General features: G+C 41.3%; 1 protein-coding gene across 4 annotated transcripts in view; it reads right to left on the bottom strand.

The window, feature by feature from the left end:
- LOC138246667 (carcinoembryonic antigen-related cell adhesion molecule 6-like) overlaps positions 1-19,904 on the bottom strand; it is a 200,443-nt gene that overhangs the window by 57,277 nt on the left and 123,262 nt on the right. For all 4 annotated transcript variants that reach the window (XM_069201414.1, XM_069201416.1, XM_069201417.1 and 1 more), the window contains one exon: positions 75-350. In XM_069201414.1, the coding sequence (XP_069057515.1) occupies positions 75-350 (276 nt within the window). The remainder of the gene's footprint in view (positions 1-74; positions 351-19,904) is intronic.

Below are 19,904 nucleotides of genomic sequence, written 5' to 3'. Positions count from 1 at the left end.
GCCTCTGAGCTCTGAATGTCTTTACCTGAGAAAGGAATGGGAGACAGGAAAGGGGGAACTCTAGGATTACTTACGTGTGACAGTCAGAGTCTGGGGGTCACTCATACTACGGCTCACAGGGTTCAGGGCTGTGCACTGGTAGATCCCTGAATCCTCCCGGGACACATTGGAGATGGTCAGGGTTCTGTTGTCTGCTGACTGAATGATATTTCCAGGTAGTGTTGGGTTGCTATTAAAGGACCAGAGTATTGTCACAGGCACACTCGGGGTATCACATGTTATTTCTGCAGGACCCTGGTTCTCTACCAGCTGCGAGCTCGCATATTTCACTGTGGGTGTAGTCACCGGCTCTGCAACCAGAACAAAGAGATAGGATTATGTTGTGAGCTGTGCACTGTTTCTCAAGGATAAATCAGGAAATAGACAATAAAGGGCAAGGGAGAGGACGACCCTCTGCCCTGGTACTTCCCACAATCTCACATGACTTGTCCTCTTGTATATTATTGGTGGCGAATTCTCCATAATAGGATGACCATCCGTCCACAAGTCACATGGACTATTCGTAATTGAAGCCCAATGTCCGTTGTCCGAAATTACACTTGTAACCTGTGCTCTTTGTCCATAATTTTAATGATGCAAGTCACAAGTCTCTAAGGCCTCTTCTTCAAACCATACCCCTTGAAAAGAGTTTCCCAGTTCTACCACCATTTACCCCCTGCTGCATATTATTCTTTTCTGTCTCATGTCCCTAATTTCAATGTTTTCTGTTACTGCTTGAAAATATTGAACTGCTTCTTGGGTAATGATGGGCCATATAAATATGTGCATAAGATTTATTTTAACATTTAATCATGGGTGTTTATCGAGTAACACTCATGCGATGTGACCTCCGCTTTTTTTTTTTAACGTAGCTTTTATTACCTCCGCCTACGATGAATGGTCAGAGGGGACTGGCCAGAAGCATTATTATTAGCACTGCGGTATCTAGTACACAAAAAGAAACAGATGTCAGGGGGATATTCTGGAATAGGAAAATGTTACCGAGGAGAAGGAAGGGGTATGTGCATGAAGATAAAATTTTTTACGCTAAGGTGGCGCTAAAGTGGCTTTTTTCATGTGCCATATTTACAAAGCACTGCTTTGTAAACCCTTGTGCCACATTATGCCTGTGCCAGGCAAAATGTATGCAAAGGTGTTGTTCCGGTGCTAGGAGGCTTGCAAAAATGGTGCAGTGAAATGTAACAGATTTCACAGCACCATTTTTCTCATCCCTTTTATTTCCTGCTTAAAGCAGCCGTTAAAATGATGCTCTCATTGAAACCTAGGGGCTTCTTTACACTTTGCTTCACTAGCGTCAACATTTTTGATGCTAGTGTAGCAAAGTGCCACAATAGTATCAAAATGTTTGCCGCTATTGTGCTAATGACCGCCATGGTGCACTGTATGATAAATACAGAGCAACTATGGTGTCGTTAGGTGCCAGTATGGAGGCGCAAAAAAAGTGCTGCATCAGCTCTGATGAGCCACATTTTCTTAAATATGGGCCCTGGTTAAATATGGGCCATTGAAGGAACAGCAGTGTAGATATGGTACCATAATAAACAGAGCAATCTTTTGTTTCTCTCTCTACTTATTTTACTTCTCTCTTTTTAATGTATGCCTCTCTCTCTTAGGGCCTGATTCTCAGAGGCAAAATTACACAAAAAGTCTAACTTTTCTACTTTTTGGTATTCACAAAGGTAAAATTAGACCAAAAGCCTAACTTTACCCAAAATTCTAACTTAGACTAAGGGCCTGATTTACAACTCAGTGGACAGGTTACTCCATTACAACTGTGATGGATATCACGTCTGACGAAATCTAAACCCCATGGGACATAATGGGATTTAGATTTTAACAGATGCGATATCTGTCACATTGTGACAGAGTAACCCTTCTGCTGAGTTCTAAATCAGGCCCTAAAAGTCTAACTTAGACCAAAATTCTACCTCTACTACTTTTCGGTATTAACAAAGGTAAAGTTAGACCTCTGTTTTTTGCGTTCTTAAATAGGGCAAACGGGATCTGACGGTATTGGGGTACTTTAGGTTACCACCTGTTTTACCACACAAGTTCACATTCATTTTTTAAGCGGGAGATTGAGGGACTGATTCCCAAAGTGAAAGTTGGACTAAAATTCTAACTTGGGCCAAAAGTCAAACATTACTACTTTTCGATATTCACAAAGGTTACTACTAGTAACTTTACAAGTAATTTTACTAGTAGTCATTTTACTACTAGTAAGATTACTAGTAGTAAACTCACTAGAAGTAACTCGCCTTTGTGCATACTGAAAAGTAGTATAAAATATGCCACGATCCCCAGGATTCACCTACTCCAAAAACATTTCTGCCTCAAATGTTTAATCATCACACAGGTAAAGTGACTAAGACTACAATGCATCAAACCCTTCACTGCCTCAACTACTCCACTGCTTCAGCAGAAGCTCTAGAAAGAGGACCTTAGCTCTCATTAGCTTCCATGAACAGGTCATTGAGTTTTCATACATTCTATGATGTTTACCCTCTGCAGCAGAGCACTGCTAAAGTCTAGGGAATGACCAGAGTTTCATAGCCACTGAATTTGTTGCCATAAAATAACTGCACTTAACTGAAGGTGTACAAAATGGATGTTTTTTTAGAAAAAATATTTTAAAATGTTGAAAATTATGTGAAATGACAAACTACATTTAAAGAAAATCTCTTTGGGGTGTATCTCAAGTAAACATTCCACACCCAAGGGGAATAACTCAAGTTCTTATACTTGGGATAGCAGCAAGGGGGCATCTCCATTTAGGCATTTTCTGCTCAAATTGGTTCCCCACAAGATATTTTCTCCTTGATCCTGTCCTCTCAGCCAAAAAATACCTTCATACTGTATGAAATGTAAAGAAATTAACATAATTTAAACTTGTGAAATTATATAAATTACATGAGCATTACTGAACTCTGTAAGATATTAGACATATAGGCCCTCATTATGACATTAGCAGTAAATACCGAATACCGCCACAGTGACTGCCACCAGCATACAGCCATAGGGGCGAACATCCATCCGCCACATTATGACACATACCAACAACACCGAAAAAATCCAGCCCCAACCACAAATCCACCAGACCCACTGAACAAGATAAACTGAATGAACTACCACCCATACTGTTAAGCCACCAAAACAAAGCCCTTCGAATAATGATCCAAGAAATACCACAGCGGACATTCAATGACGGTAAACCATTGGTAGTGAACACCGCTGCGGCGGATATGGCCGCCAAAATACAAAACAAGACAACATTGGCCAGAACAAAAAACCCACACTTCCCACAGCCCCAGCCCTAAAACCAGCAACCAATCAGGATCCCAGCCCTATCCACCAATCACAGCCCTAGAAACAACAGCCAATCAGAATCTCAACCCTAACCACCAATCACAGCCCTAGAACCAACAGCCAATCAGAATCTCAGCCCTATCCAACAATCACAACCCTAGAACCAACAGCCAATCAGAATCTCAGCCCTATCCACCAATCACAGCCCTAGAATCAACAGCCAATCAGATTCTCAGCCCTAGAACCAACAGCCAATCAGATTCCCAGCCCTATCCACCAATCACAGCCCTAGAACCAACAGCCAATCAGAATCTCATCCCCAACCACCAATCACAGCCCTAGAACCAACAGCCAATCAGAATCTCAGCCCTATCCACCAATCACAACTCTAGAACCAACAGCCAATCAGATTCTCAGCCCTATCCACCAATCACAGCCCTAGAACCAACAGCCAATCAGAATCTCAGCCCTATCCACCAATCACAGCCCTAGAACCAACAGCCAATCAGAATCTCAGCCCTATCCACCATTCACAGCCCTAGAACCAACAGCCAATCAGAATCTCAGCCCTAGAACCAACAGCCAATCAGATTCCCAGCCCTATCCACCAATCATAACCCCAGCCCTGGAGCCAGCAACCAATGAAAGACCATCTCCCAACAACCTATCACAACAACATATGCAACAACCAATAGGAACTTATTTAAGGAGCAAGATAACTGAAGTCCAGTCCCTGTGGTCAGGGGGAAAGGCAACTGCTGCTCTATTCAGAATCTTCTTGGATACAGACAGGCTGAATCCACACTTCCAAGCTAGCAGAGTCTACTTTCCAGGTAAGGGAGAGATTGTTTAAGAAACAAACACTGGAATACTGCTGGGCGTGCACTCTGAAATCGGGCTTTTTTAAAGGCAAAATTACAGGGTGGCAGACAGTTTTTAAGCACAATTTAAATCACAGAAACAGATTAAAACAGTCTCCTAAAAACACTCTCTGCAAGATGTATGTAGCCTTTTTACTTAGAAGAGAAAAAGGGTGGGGGGGTGCCCTAAACTAGCAAGGCAATTCACAGTTACGGCAAAAACTAATTAAAAAAAAAACCCACTTTAAAAGAGGCCAGGCTGCCTGAAACACAGAGAGTCCACAGTAAAACAGACACAGGTAGCTGAAATAAACACATTTGAACAAATAATACTATTTACCCAGAAAAATCTCAGGGCTCCTTACCTAGGTCTTTTTGCAATCCTTGAACACTAGGCTGTATCAGGACACAGGGGAGATGCTCAGAGGCTCACAAAATGGAGGTGGCTGTCTTGGGCTTCCCTCCACAAACTTAAGGGGCCAGAGCAGGTGTGGGGGCGGGTCTCAGGTGCAGCAGGGACACAGGGAGCCAATCAGGTAAGTCCAGTCCCTGTGGTCAGGGGCAAAGGCAACTGCTGCTCTATTCAGAATCTCCTTGGATACAGACAGGCTGAATCCACACTTCCAAGCTAGCAGAATCTGGATGAATGGCTCACTAAATTCTCACATTCACTGCCGGTAATAGAGACATCATTCATGCCATTTAACGGGAAGGGTAGCTCCCACACCTCATGGATATACTATCTTCTAGCTTTTTCAAATCTGCTGACAGGAATGTGTTTCAAACATGAGGTGAACTGAAGTGCTGAAATGGGAAGATTAATGACCCTGTGTGTTAATCACAATGCAGATACTATTTCCGCCACAGTAAAAGGCAACTTCTTTCTCAGCAAGTATTTGTTGTTGTCTGGTCAAATTAAACACAGCAAATATGTATTTGTCATTGTCATATTGTCAAGGCATGCAGCCACTTTTCAAGATTTGTAACATCCAACCTAACTGCATAATAGACCTGAGCTGACTCTGTCCATGTTGTAAAAATGACATGTCATTCTATATGCTGTCAATTGTGGAGGAAACAATGTTATTGAGTGTGTATATAAGATTGGACAAGGTGTTTATTCCATTTTCTACAATGGCTAACGCTTTCTGCAAATTTTCCTGATCTATCTACCTTAATCGGGTGGTAGCTTCCTTCTGTGAAAGCTTCCAAATTTTGTTATAAATCCCATATAAGAACCACTCAGTGCATGGTTTCTTGGAAATAGTATGAAATCTTTTCAGTATGTTCACTGATAGGAGACTAAGGTGTTCTTTGACGTCTGTCAATGTGGAAGATTTCAACCATTGTTAACATAGCTTACCCATGCTATATGTGATGCCAATATCAGAGAGTTCTGATGATATGTAACAAGGGTCAGGTCTGCTCACTCTAAAACCCCCTGTGGAGTCAAAAAAATGTGCATGACAACCATTTGTGTCTAATGGCCAAACTACCCATGTGTAAGGACCTGAAAGAGTCAATTTAAATGTCCCATTTCGGACCCACCCATCAAGCTGTTCTTCAGTAGCATTTAATAGTTTTCGTATTTTGTCACATTTAGCTGGTGACAGGATATTGAGAGTTTTCAATTCCTTAATTGTTGCTAAGCCTAAACAACTTATTTGTTGTACAGTTTCATTTAGAAATGTAGGCCCTCATTACAACCCTGCTGGACGGCGGTAAAATGGAGAAAAGTACTGCCAACAGGCTGGCGGTACTTTTCCCCATAATATGACATTGGCGGTTTGGCTTACCACACTGTCTGCCACGGCGGTAACGACTGCCAGGCTGGAGACTGCAGTCTCCAGCCAGGTGGCCGTCACTAGCCCACCCGCGGGATTATGACCCCACCTACTGCCATGGTTTTCGTGGCCTCCTTACCGCCACAAAAACTATGGCGGTAGGCACTATCAGTGACAGGTAGTCCCTTCCCTGTCACTGATAGGGGTCTTCCCTGCCCCCCTCCCCCTCACCTGGTTCCCCCCCACCTCCGCTCCCACTCCAGACCCCCCACGACATACACGCACCTTCACGCACCATAAAACACATGCATATACCCACTCGTACCCACATTCATCCATGCATGCATACATCCATACACACTGACATACATACGTGCACACAGGCATGCACACAACACATCATGCACTCACACATCCATACACGCACACATGGACAACACGCATCTCACACCCGCATACCCGTATGCACAGACATACACCTACACACCCACACACACACAAAACACCCAACACCCCCCTTACCTAATTTCAGGGGGTCCTCCGGCATAAGGTGGAACAGGGCGCTGCTGCCAGCAGCAGTGTCCACCAGCAGAGCACCGCCAGGCCGATTAATGTGTCATGATACGGTCTGCGGCGGTCTACTGGCATGGCACTGCTGCTGTCAGCAGCGCCACCTTAACGCCATCTGCCACCATGGACGCAGCTGGATTTCCGCCATCCTTCTGGCGGAATACCGGCTACGGTCATAATTTGGCAGATGGCTGGTAGCCGCAGTGATGTTCTTTTGGTGGCTGTCGCCACGGCGGTAGGCGGTATATACCACCAATGTTGTAATGAGGGCCATAATTTGCAACAGAATCAGCCATGCTCTGAACAAAGCTTCCCTTCCCTGTATTTGCCAGTTTCAAGTTCCCCACACATTCTTTAAGTCAATCTACTTTAACCAGTATTCATAGACTCCAACAGCCAACTGGGAAATAAAGGAGTCAGAATACATTAATTTTGTGTCAGCTAACTGGACATTTTGCAGTTTCTTAGGGGGGCAATTTAAAATAATAAGACTCTGCATTTGTGACATCATGCCCAGGAAAATTTGCAAATGTTTCTGCATATGTTTTACAACTCCCCACTGGCAGAGTCAGGCAATGTTTCCATTGTGTATAATTATAAACACTTCTGGGGGTGCTGGCTTTGTGCATAAAGTGATGTTCAAAATGATGGTAACAGAAAATGTCCGCATAATTTGCCGTTGTTTGGTGAACATCTTCACTTTCAAACACAGTATAATATTCAAGCTCAAAAAGCAAAACATCAACTGTTTTCACATCCCAGTCATCAGATACCACCCCAGGTGTTAGTATATAATTCGTAGAAACTTTTAAACATTTGGAATTTGAATAATTTCTGTTGGCCCGAATATATCAAATGCAACTTTATCTCAAACAATCTCATCAGGAATCGGAAAAGCTGAAATGTTCACTAGGGACAGGTCCCTTTAGACTTATGTGAGGACAGGTGAGGTATCAAAACCTCATCCACCAGTCTGACAGCAGTGCGTTCAGGTAGATAGTGACCATGTATCAGCAGGAAGAAAACAATGACAACCCTATTCAAAGGAGGAAGGCAAGTACAGTTAACAAAGGTCATAGATTTTCCATGGATGAACTAAATAGCTAGTTTTGAGCCAGTGAAATAGCTTACGGTTATTTGTAACAGGTGTAGTTGAAGATGCTGAGGAATCAGAAAAGGAGTCATTCATGTTGGCAAAATAACCAGAAGCAGTTTATGCAAAAACTGGAGCCGATGTCGGAGGATCAGAACTGGCAGCTATGTCCCTTGGTGGTTCATATTAAACAATTCCATCAGTTTGTGTTGAATTTGGGTAAAATATGTCAGAGCTTTGGACATCTCTTGTTGTAGATGCAGTTACAGATACTATTTAAAGCTCATTTTCCACCCTCCCCAAGCTCGGGGAAGTTTCATCATTGATGGTCAAATTTTGAAGAGGCAAATACTGACTGTCAGTGAAAGGGTTTCAGAAACTGCTCAGCATTCCCTGTGGTCTACTGTGTAGGACTGGCCATATGCTGTAACATGACATTGTCAATTGAAACAAAGTGGTTTTCTTTGGAACCAGCCAGCAGTGGTAGAATGACAGTTCTGTTACACGTCTAGCGCCAAAGTTATAGAGTTAACATCATTTTCTGGACATGGACACCTACCCTGCGTCAATGAGATGCAGGGTAGGCGTTCCTGTGCAGAAAACAACTTGTTGGCCCTTGTGCCATATTTATTCCCCTGTGCTAAAATCATGCACAGGGGGTCTTAAATAATGGCACTAAGCTTGCTTAGGGCCATTATTTAATGCCTGGGTCTGGGCAGGCATTACGGGACCTGGTCAGAGACCATGGAAAGAGCACACAGGTGCACTTCCCTGGCCCCAGGCACACCCTCACCCACACCAGGAAGACACCTAAGGATGCGAGACCCCATCCCAGGTAAGTAGAAGTGAGTATGTTTTAATTTGTTTTTTAAGTGCCATGGGGGCCTAACTTGGGCCTCCCTACATGGAACTGGGCCCAGTGGGGGTTGTGTGACAAAATATGGTGCTAATCAGGTTAGAGTCACTCTGTTCACTCTATCCTGACTAGCGCCATTCTTTGATGCACCACCTCCATTTTTCCCTACGCCTCCACCGGCCGGCGTCTTGGGATGGTGCTAGCCTGCGGTATACTTTTTGACGCTAAACTGCGTTAGCGCAGTTTAGCATCAAAAAGAATAAATAAGGGCCTGAATGCATGAGCTGGTTTTCAGTATATCTTCCTGTAGTACATGGTGTCTGTTTTTATTTGATTTTTTTTCATGTCAAAATGAATTAATAGAATGTTCCTCTGAAAATAATACATAGTTAGTTCATATGTTTATGTTTTTATGCAAGTGTTAATTGTCTTCAGATTGTATAGCCCTGCTGGTGTGGATAAAGAGGATGAATAGAATGCAAGAGTTAAGTGGTGAATTGATAAGGCTTGGGATTAAATATATTTTCTTTAATTCTGGAGAAAACCTCCTTCACTTTCATTTTGGAAAAACCCTGTACCCTTGGTTTCTTAGGGGATATTCTTATTCATTATGTGTATCTTTCTTATTCAATTTCCTTACATGGTCACCAGCAACTGTTTAATCCCTCCACTACCTACTCCCATCATAGCCTAGCCACTCCTATTCCAACACACCAGGGGAAGTGGTAAACTATTCTCTGAACTATAAAGTTTGTATTTCAGTAGAATATGAAAGTATTCCTCCAATTGTTGACAAATGATCATAGATGGCTATCTCAAGGGTTTTGACTCATGTTAATGCTAGAACACATGTCTCATTTCATCCACAGCAGTCCCCTGACAACCATTTGGATGTACATCAACACAAAGTGTTGACAATTATCTTCTGATTCTTCTTACAAATTGGAGGACAAATTGGATATAGATGCATTAATTGAATAGAATGAATGACTGAAAATAAATCTGATGTGCGCTACAGATACCCCAGAGTACATCATCCCCGTGCTAAATAACTGTAGGATAAGTATCAAACATGAAAGCAAATTCAAATAAAAAAATATGTTTTCAACTTATTTATGAAAGCAGTTTTATGAGGAAGTCAAGCAAAGATCCTCAGATGGATGTTCCTAAAATTATTGGACAAGTGAGAAATTAAAAACCTCCTAACCTAACACAGCAGAGGCAAGGATCTACAAAAGAGAAGTGGGGGAGAAGATTTGGCACTGCTCAGATCTCAGTGCAGGGTGAAAATACATGAGACTCAAAATAGGAACCTAACCTACTGCTACAGGACTGCTGGTACATAGCTGAGAAAAGGGGTTATTGGAGAAGATGTAGGGCACCAGACTCCTTAATTCACTTACTCTGGCATTGCCCCACAACTGCAGTGATATTATGAGAAGGAGAAACAGCTTTTGGGATATCAATGTCAAGAGAACCAGGGGTGAATCTCCTAGGTCTGCAATTGCAAGGATGCAGATTTCAAAGTCTCTGAGCTGTAAACAATTGGCCATGACGTTGATAGTGGCAATTCAAGCAATATTAGTGCCATGGAGAAAACACTATTCTCTGAACTTTAATGATTGGTTTGTCAGCATATGGGTCACAATAGACACAGAAAAAATTGCACTCACAGTAGAACATAAGTTGAAGGCCTTTAACCCCTTCGCTGCCAGGCCTTTTCCCCTTCAGGTGCCAAGCCTGTTCTTTGGCTGTTTGGCACAGTTTGCGCTTAGGCCCTAATTACATTTTGTCCACATAATCTACCCACGCCAAATTTGCGTCCTTTTTTCCCAACATCCTAGGGATTCTAGAGGTACCCAGACTTTATAGGTTCCCCTGAAGGAGACCAAGAAATTAGCCAAAATACAGCGAATAATTTGTTTTTTCAAAAAAATGGGGAAAAAAGGGCTGCAGAAGAAGGCTTGTGTTTTCTTCCCTGCAAATAGCATCAACAAAGGGTTTGCAGTGCTAAAATCATCTTCTTCCCAACTTTCAGGAACAAGCAAATCAGAAAACCACATTTTTTAACACAGTTTTGGCATTTTACTGGGACATACCCCATTTTTATAATTATTTGTGCTTTCAGCCTCCTTCCAGTTAGTGAAAGAAATGGGTGTGAAACCAATGCTGGATCCCAGAAAGCTAAACATTTCTGAAAAGTAGACAAAATTCTGAATTCAGCAAGGGGTAATTTGTGTAGGTCCTACAAGGGTTTCGTACAGAAAATAACAGCTGAAATGAAAAAATATTGAAATTGAGGTAAAAAAACTGCAATTTTTTTCCATGTTTTACTCTGTAACTTTTTCAAGCGATGTCAGATTTTTGAAAGCAATATACCGTTACGTCTGCTGGACTCTTCTGCTTGTGGTGATATATAGGGCTTGTAGGTTCATCAACAACCCTAGGTAACCAGAGCCAATAAATGAGCTGCACCTTCCAATGGGTTTTCATGCTATACCGGGTATAAAGCAATTAATTTGCTGAAAAGCAGTGGTTATTTGCACATCTCTGAATTTCGGGGTGCCCATACTAGCATGTGAATTACAGGGCATTTCTTAAATTGTCATCTCTTTTACACACTGTCTTACATTTGGAAGGAAAAAATCTAGAGAAGGACAAGGGGCAATAACACTTGTTAAGCTATTCTGTGTTCCCCCAAGTCTCCCGATAAAAATGGAACCTCACTTGCATGGGTAGGCCTAATGCTCGCGACAGGAAAAGCAACATGGACACATCACATTTTTACATTGAAATCTGAAGTGTTTTTTGTCTAGCTGTAGAATTTGGCTCTAGCTCAGCAGGCACCTAGGGAAAACTACCAAACCTGCGCATTTTTGAAAACTAGACACCTAGGGGAATTGAAGATGGGGTGACTTGTGGGGCTCTCACCAGGTTCGGTTACCCAGCATCCTTTGCAAACCTCAAAATTTGGCCAAAAAAAACAATTTTTCCTCTCATTTTGGTGACAGAAAGTTCTGGACACATCACATTTTCCCAAAGAAAACAGACCTGTTTTTTGCAAAGTGCCTAGCTGTAGATTTTAGCTTCTAGCTCAGCCGGCACCTAGGGAAACCTAGCAAACCTGCACTTTTGCCCCAAAACTCTATCTGGACACATCAAACTTATCAAAAATAAAACTACCTGTTTTTCTGGGGGTGGGGGGGTTGTCACCTGCGTTTCTGGTCCTGGGCTCAGCAGCCATTTAGGGAAACCTACCAAACCCAGACATTTCTGCAAACTAGACACCCGAGGGAATCCAGGAAGGTGTGACTTGCGTGGATCCCCCACTTACCCAGAATCCTCAACAAACCTCAATGTAGCACAAAAATCAAAATCACCGCACTGGGACAAATTCCCTACCACCCAACGTGCCCCTTAGTCTCCCAGTAAAAATGATACCTCACTTGTGTAGGTGGACCAAGTGTCTGTGACAGGGAAGAGCCAAAAACATGCCAACATTGTAGGGGAACCAAATTGGGTCCAGAAAAGCAGTTTGAAAAAAATCATTTTTAGGCTGACAAGTGCAGCAGAATTTTTATTGTTATAGATGAGACAATGTTGGGTGGTAGGAATTTTGTGGATTCCTGCAGATTCCGGAAGGTCCCATCACAAAAATGTGGGAAAAATGTGTGATTTCCAGCAAAGTTGGAAATTTGCAGGGCATTGTGGGTAAGAAAATGGTGTGGGGTGAGTATGAAGAACACCACCCGGGAATCAACCAGATGTTTAGTTTTCAGATGTGTCCGGGTCTATTGGATTTTTCTACATCGCAGCGTCCCAAATCAAAAAAGTGCAGCCCTCACCATTTCAAGTGGGACGATTTTGAGAGTTACCAAGCTCTCATGACCCAAATGTAAAACCAAAACCCAAAATAATCAAATGGGGAGAGCTGAAAGACTGTTACCCCCTTCCGTTGGGATGGGGGCATACCCAGGCCCATACTGGTTGGTAGCCACCACCCCACTATTTTTTTAAAATTTTATTCCCTGTCATCTAGTAGACTTTCTGCCCTCCGCGGTGTGGCTCGGGGGTAGTTTCCCAATCTGCCCACTGGAGGGCAGAATAACTTTGGCCCCATTTATTTGGGGTGGGGGTATGGACATACCCCCAATCTCTTATTTGGAAGAAAAACAAATCTTCCCTGGTGGGCTTTGGGCAGATGGGCCTATCAAAAATAGGCCGATCTGGGCAGATATGGCCAACAGTAATGTGCCCCCATGGGGAGCGACCCTTGCCCAAGGGGCTGCCTCCCCGAACAAAACACACAAATACACACACACCAATCCCTGGTGTATATTGGTTTCTGTCCCCAAGGGGGCAGATTGGTCTAACAAACTGGAATGGCCTAAATACAATTTGCCCCCCAGGGGAGCGACCCTTGTCTAAGGAGTCGCTTCCCATACATAAAAAAAAGAATCAAAAAATAATTATACCTGGTGTCTAAATGGCCTAAAAATATTTTGCCCCCCCTGGGGAGCAGCCCTTGCCCGAGGGGCCGCTCCCCTTATGCGTAAGTATATAAAAAAAAAAAATTCCCTAGTGTCTCGTAGTTTCTGCTCCACCCCCCGAGGTCAGAAATGGCCTAAAAATAATTTGCCCCCCCGGGGAGCGACCCTTGCCTCCCCATATATAAAGAAAAAAACTAAAAAAAGAAAAATTATCCCTGGTGTCTATCGGTTTTCTGCCTCCCAGGGGGCAGATCGGTCTAATTATATTAGGCTGACCTGCCCCCAGGGGGGCAGAAATGGCCTAAAAATAATTTGCCCTCCCAGGGAGAGTCCCTTGCCTCCCCACATATATAAAAAATGATAGTAGGCCGATCCGCCTCCAGGGAGGGCAGAAATGGCCTAAAAATAATTTGGCCTCACCGGGAGCGACCCTTGCCTAAGGGGTCACTCCCCACATATAAAAAAACTAAACAAAAAAAATGATCCCTGGTGTCTAGGGGTTTTCTGCATCCAAGGGGTTCAGAAATGGCCTAAAAATAATGTGGCCCCCCAGGGAGAGTCCCTTGCCTCCCCACATATATAAAAAAAAAGAAACAAAAATAATCCCTGGTGTCTAGGGGTTTTCTGCTCCCCTGGGGGCAGAAATGGTTTAACAATAATTTGGCCCCCTGGAGAGCGGCCCTTGCCCAAGGGGCCGCTCCCCATATGCATAAGTATAATGAAAAAAATAATTCCCTGGTATCTAGTGGTTTTTGCCCTTCCTGGGGGCAGAAATGGCCTAAAAATAATTTGGCCCCCCCCGGGGAGCAACCCTTGCCTTAAAAGGTCGCTCCCCACACATTAAAAACAAAAATGTAGCCCTGGTGTCTAGAGGTTTTTTGCCCCCGGGGGGGTCAGAAAGGGCCTTAAAAAAAACCCACTGCCTGCAATAATGTACTCCACGCTACGAGTGCACATCCTAAAAAGACTATTGTATCAATAGCATATGGTGAAATGGTAAGAGCAAGATGCAATTGTAGTCAAGAAAAAGATTTTGAAAAGAGACTTTTGGCAAAAGAATTTGAATTCTGTGATAGAGGATATGATGAGGGAGACTTAAGAAGGACCAAAACTAAAATCAAAAGATTAGATAGGAGATTCACATTGAGAAAAGATTGCACAAAGATAGAAGAAAAGAAAAATAGGAAAAGCAATAGGAAACAAGAGATATGTTTCATTACAAAATACAATATGTACAGCAATCATATTTTTAATGTATTAAAGAAAGATTGGCACATCTTAGATTCATCTACATTACCTGAAGAGATTTTAACAAAAAAGCCCCAAATAGTTTATCGCAGGGTCAATACATTAAGAAACATATTATGTCCTAGCTACGTTAAAGATAGTCATAGTGAATCAGAGGTTGGAACATGGTTGTCAGCAAAACCAATGGGTTTCTTTACTTGTGAAGGATGCTCCATATGCCAAATAGGAATTAACAAAATAAAGAAGTTTAAATATAATACTCAGATTGAATATACTATTGTCTTTTTCATCAATTGCAACACCACGTGTGTAGTATATGTGTTAGGATGTTTATGTGGAAAATTATATGTAGGCAGTAGTATTCGGAGTTTGAAAACGAGGGTGAAGGAACACGTAAGGGCCATAAAAAATGGCGATGTGAGATATCCTGGGGCCACTCGTATACAACTGATCCATCCCACCAATACTCAAATATGGTTTCATGGTTTGGAATATCTGCCACATCATGAAAGGGGAGGAAATAGGGAACTCACACTTAGACAAGCAGAGGCAAGATGGCTATGTCGCTCAATCAATAAATATTTTTTTATGAAGATTTGATTGGTGGAATATTATAACATATGGCATCTCACAAGGCTATGTGATACACAAGAAAATTCTCTCTCAATAACATTGAATACATTTGAGTGCTAAGTCCTTCATTAATTTTGTTGTACCAGAATTGTCCTGGTGTTTTGAGGATTAGGGGGTTGATCCTCAAGATTCGTGCATCATGTATATTGATTAACGTTTACACCCACATAACTGAGTGTAACGGTGCGGCAGTGATCGCCTCAAACCCATTCTCATTTATATAATATATGTATGTATATATATATATATATATATATATATATATATATATATACATATATATATATTACCAACATTCCTCCTGTTACATACAGAAAGTTCCCGGACACCAAGTGGAAGTCCAAAATGCTTTTTTCACCAATGCTTCCTCCCAGAACAACGCGTTTCAGCCGTACCCTTGATCACGTACGAACTGTAGGTGGGTAGCACAATACACAAGGCTAAAAAGAGGGTTCTTGAACACATTCGAGCGATTCGTAATTTTGATCGAACATACCCAGTGGCAAGACATTTCCATGAAAAACATAATGGGGTTATGTTTTGCAGTTATTGATCAGATTAAAACCAGTATAAGGGGAGGCAACAGAGAGAAAAAGATGAGGATTTTGGAATCTAAAATGATTATTAGGCTTAACACCCTGAGCCCTGGGGGTTTGAATTCAAGTGAGGAGATGAATCTACATTTAGGTTAATTGAAGTTGCTGGATATGTATTTTTATTAGTTTATTTCATTGTATTTTAACTGCATTTAGTGGGTTTTATGGTATATTTTATGATAGAGGTGACACGTGTAGGGGTGAATTGATATGTGGTAGGCAGCAAGATATACAAATCTGCATACACATATATATAACTTTTGAACATCAATTTAGGGCTGTCAAGGTACATGTGTACATCAATGCGCATTTTTACGTTCATGAATACAATGTTATCTAATGTATATTATGCTTTTATATGTTTGGACCACTTTGGATATTAATACTATTTAATATTTATTATTTAATATTTAAATTATTTAAATGATTATAATTAATTAATGTTCAAATAAAGTAAGCAATGTGGATACATTTGTAATTATAAGATCACTTTTAGCATTGTATATGGGTATTTTTGGATATTTTAAGATGGTGCTGACACTTGCATAATGCAGGGCAGTCATGTAGTCTGATAGTCCTCTTTTTATCTTGATGTGTATGCTGGGTGTGATATATAGTTGACATGTCAGATACTCCCAATTGTTACGTGATCAAGGCTACGGCTGAAATGCGTTGTTCTGGGAGGAAGCATTGGTGAATAAAGCATTTTGGACTTCCACCTGGTGTCCGGGAACTTTCTGTATGTAACAGGAGGAATGTTGGTAATAGTTTGTGGATGGCTAGGTCCATGCCCGGACCGCTACTGAATTAGCAGCCTCGGATGTCTGGCAACGTTGGTGTTTCACATATATATATATATATATATATATATATATATATATATATGTATTCAGAAAAACTGGTGCATTTTAATCGCACACCAAGGGCTGCACATCATCCAAAACCAGCTGGTAAAATAATCAAAAAGCCACTTATAAATAATTTCATCGGCTGCTATTTATTGAAAAGGATTTAAATGCAGGTAAATTAAACCAGCAAAGGTTGGTACAAAAGCACAAAAAGAAAATCAATAATGTGCCCACCATACAACAAACACACGCTGTCCCAACCAAATGTCAGATATATATATGCAGCAATCAACCCACTTAGGCCCGTATTTATACTTTTTTAGTGCCGCATTTGCGTTGTTTTTTGATGCAAAAACGGCACAAACTTGCAAAATACCATTGTATTTTGTAGGTTTGCGCCGTTTTGCGTCAAAAAGCGGTGCAAATGAGGCGCTAAAAAAAGTATAAATACGGGCCTTAATACTTACCTGTACTTACCTTTAACACCTTTACGATGCATACACTTTTACCATTCATGCCTTCACAAGGAAATTCGTTGTAAACACATATGCGTGGTAAATGCATCTGATTGCATTTGCCGTCTTGTAAGGGATGTTTCCCTAATGAGACATCAATGTTGTGTGCTTCACACAGAAGGACTTTTAACATGCTTGGGTTGATCAGTATTCTAATGTGAGAACAACACTGCTTAAGATTCTGCACAAGAAACAACATCCACATCCACATTACTGATTTTCATGGGTTGTTTATGACTCTTACACACACTTGACCCAGTTTTTTGCATGAGACACATCTCTTGCTGACAGCAGGACATCCGGAGAAATTGCTGAGGTGATTGTTTGCGCCTCATCTGTAACAGGAATTATAACATACTTTTCTGTGTTTCTGAATGGCTTCCCTTTTGTGTTAACAACACATACAGACTCTAAATGATTATCATTGGGAATTACCACATTGACACCAGGTTCTGAATGACTTACTTCTGAATGAGTAATTTTGGATGAGATGAGTAATTTTTCAATGTTTTGGGCTAAGTCAATAACTTATTCAAAGTTGTATTCCTGCAACTCAAGAGTCTTGAACTTTCCTTGAATAGCAATTGAAGACACATTGGTCATGTATGTATGTGGCAATATTTGGCCTGAACTCACAGTTAGTAACTAACACCATAAGGGCTGATATATATTCCTTCACATTCTTCTCTATTTGTTGTTTGTTCTTACAGAATCTATGGCTTTCTAGCATGATGCTAGGTTCATCCAACAGTTCTTTGCGCAACTTGGCCATGGCCTCCACATACACATTCAACTGACTATCTCCAGGCGGTGCTGGTACTGGTGGTAAACTGTCAAAAACAGAAAAGACAGCAGCAACGTTCCTCTGAACTGAAGGCAACGAGGGCCACCGGCAAAAGCAGCAAACAACAGTCGGTGGGTGGCACAGTTAATGCTTTTTCAATCGTTGACATTATGTAGTAGATCCATTTACAAACAATCCAACAAAGATGCAGAAGAATGACAAGTAGATTTATTATCCAGTAGTCACACCCACGATGCAAGACATCCGGTCAGTTTGGATCCAAGCAGCAAACTGCCTTCTCTAAGGTGTCAGCTTGTGAAAAAGGATGTTGTGCTGTTCATTGTTTTCCCGTATCATCTTGTCCTTCTGTGAATTTATTAATACATACTTCACGGGTAGCTTACCTGGCTACATTGTCTTTCATCACTGGTGACAAGGGGCTTGGCAGATTCCATGTCAGAGTCCTCAGTTCCTTCTTCCATGCTGTGCTTCTGTTGACGTAATCAGGACCTTCGTTATTGCTGTTTGTGGCAGCTCATCATTATTGCTGCAGGCAGGAGACAAAGCATCTCCCGGTAACATTTGGGCCATGGGGACTGAGTTTCTCCTAGTTGATTTCTTGTACGTGTCACATTGACGGGCGACCATCTTTCCGTGGTCTTATCCTCGGCGATACACACACCATTTGCTTTGGCATATTTATTCTTTTACTTATGTATCACGTTGTCTGGTGCTCATTTTGTTTTGGTCACAGACACAGCGATACACATTCCATTGTATTGACATATGCATTTCCAGCTTTTCATGGGTATTAGTGGCCATTTTATTGATGCTGAGAATAGTGATAAGCATGCCAGGCAAGCTTTGGCCACAAACAGAGTGCTACGCATGCCACTTCACCATACATACTTCATACGTTTCACATCTGAGAACAGTGATACCTATACTATGCAAAAGTGTCCTTGTGTGCCACTTAGCAGGCATAAATTGTAGATCTTTGCGCACCCGTGCTCTTTGGAAGAAATACAAGTTTCAATCCACTGTTGTGCACACACCAAAAAGTTACCTGTTTAACACTTTCACAGTGATATGCACACCGGTTAAATAACTGTGCATCATTTATACTACTGTTAACCAATGTCAAGGAGTAAGGTTTTTTTGTGTAATGATCTGTGGAGCATAATTTGGCAATGCTACCTGATTCTAATTGTAAATTGTACACTGGCATTACATTTGTTTTGCGTAGAGGTTTCATTATAATTACTTTTATTTTTATTTTATTTTTTAGCTGCATTATTATTATTAGCATTATGCAAACTATCGCACAACCTTCACCATTTTTGCAACTACCTGGTGATCTTCCAATTATATGTAAAGAGTGGTTCAGAGCATTTAACCATATAAATGTGTTAAGATTTGATTTGAAGAAGGATTAGATGAACACAAGGAGGCTTTTCAATGCTTGGAGACACATTTTGATAAACCATCCAATTTAATTGTCGAAAGACACATTTTTTTCATGAGAACAATCTGGTTCTGAAAATATATTGATATGTATCTAGCATTTGTAAGTGTGTTAGAAGCCAAATGTGAATTTGGAATTTTTATTGATCAGCTGATTAGAAATCAGTTGGTTACTAGATGCTTCAATAAAAAAATCAAGAACTCCTATTAACCTACAAGAATCCGTCTCTTGAAGAAACTATTGGACTAGCCAACAGCATACAAGATTCTAAAGAATATCTGAAAAGAAATCAACAAAGCTTCATCTGATACTCTTGTTATCATTAAAAATGAGAAGCCTAGTTTTCCTAACACTAGTCCACAGCAGAAACCTAAAGCCACAAGTGAGTCCACGTGTTACAGGTGTAGATAAAAAAAGGCATCGGGCATCTTATAAACACTGCCCTGCACTTGGCAGAGAATGTAAAAAATATGGAGTCTTGGATCATTTTGCAAGAGTATATAGCAATATGAAAATGTTCAAAGTCAACTCTGCGATGGGTGATGAATCAGATTCTCTAGGTAATGTAATGAGAAATATGCTGCTTTGTTTAAAAGTACACAAGACAGATATACCTCTTTGCAAAGACCCTGTTTAAAAGTTTGGAACTAGTATTCCTTTGTTGGCTGATTCAGGTTCCAAAATTACTATCATTTTGAAACAAACCATGTTAGGCTGCGGTCTTATGCAAGGTCTTTTACTCCATAATGTTACTCTGGGAGGTTACAATGGACACAAGATAGATCTTGAAGGGTAT

The sequence above is a fragment of the Pleurodeles waltl genome, chromosome 7 (assembly GCF_031143425.1).
Source record: "Pleurodeles waltl isolate 20211129_DDA chromosome 7, aPleWal1.hap1.20221129, whole genome shotgun sequence".
Lineage (NCBI taxonomy): Eukaryota > Metazoa > Chordata > Amphibia > Caudata > Salamandridae > Pleurodeles > Pleurodeles waltl.
The sequence above is the reverse complement of the archived record's forward strand: the minus strand, read 5'-3'. Positions and strand labels throughout refer to the sequence as shown.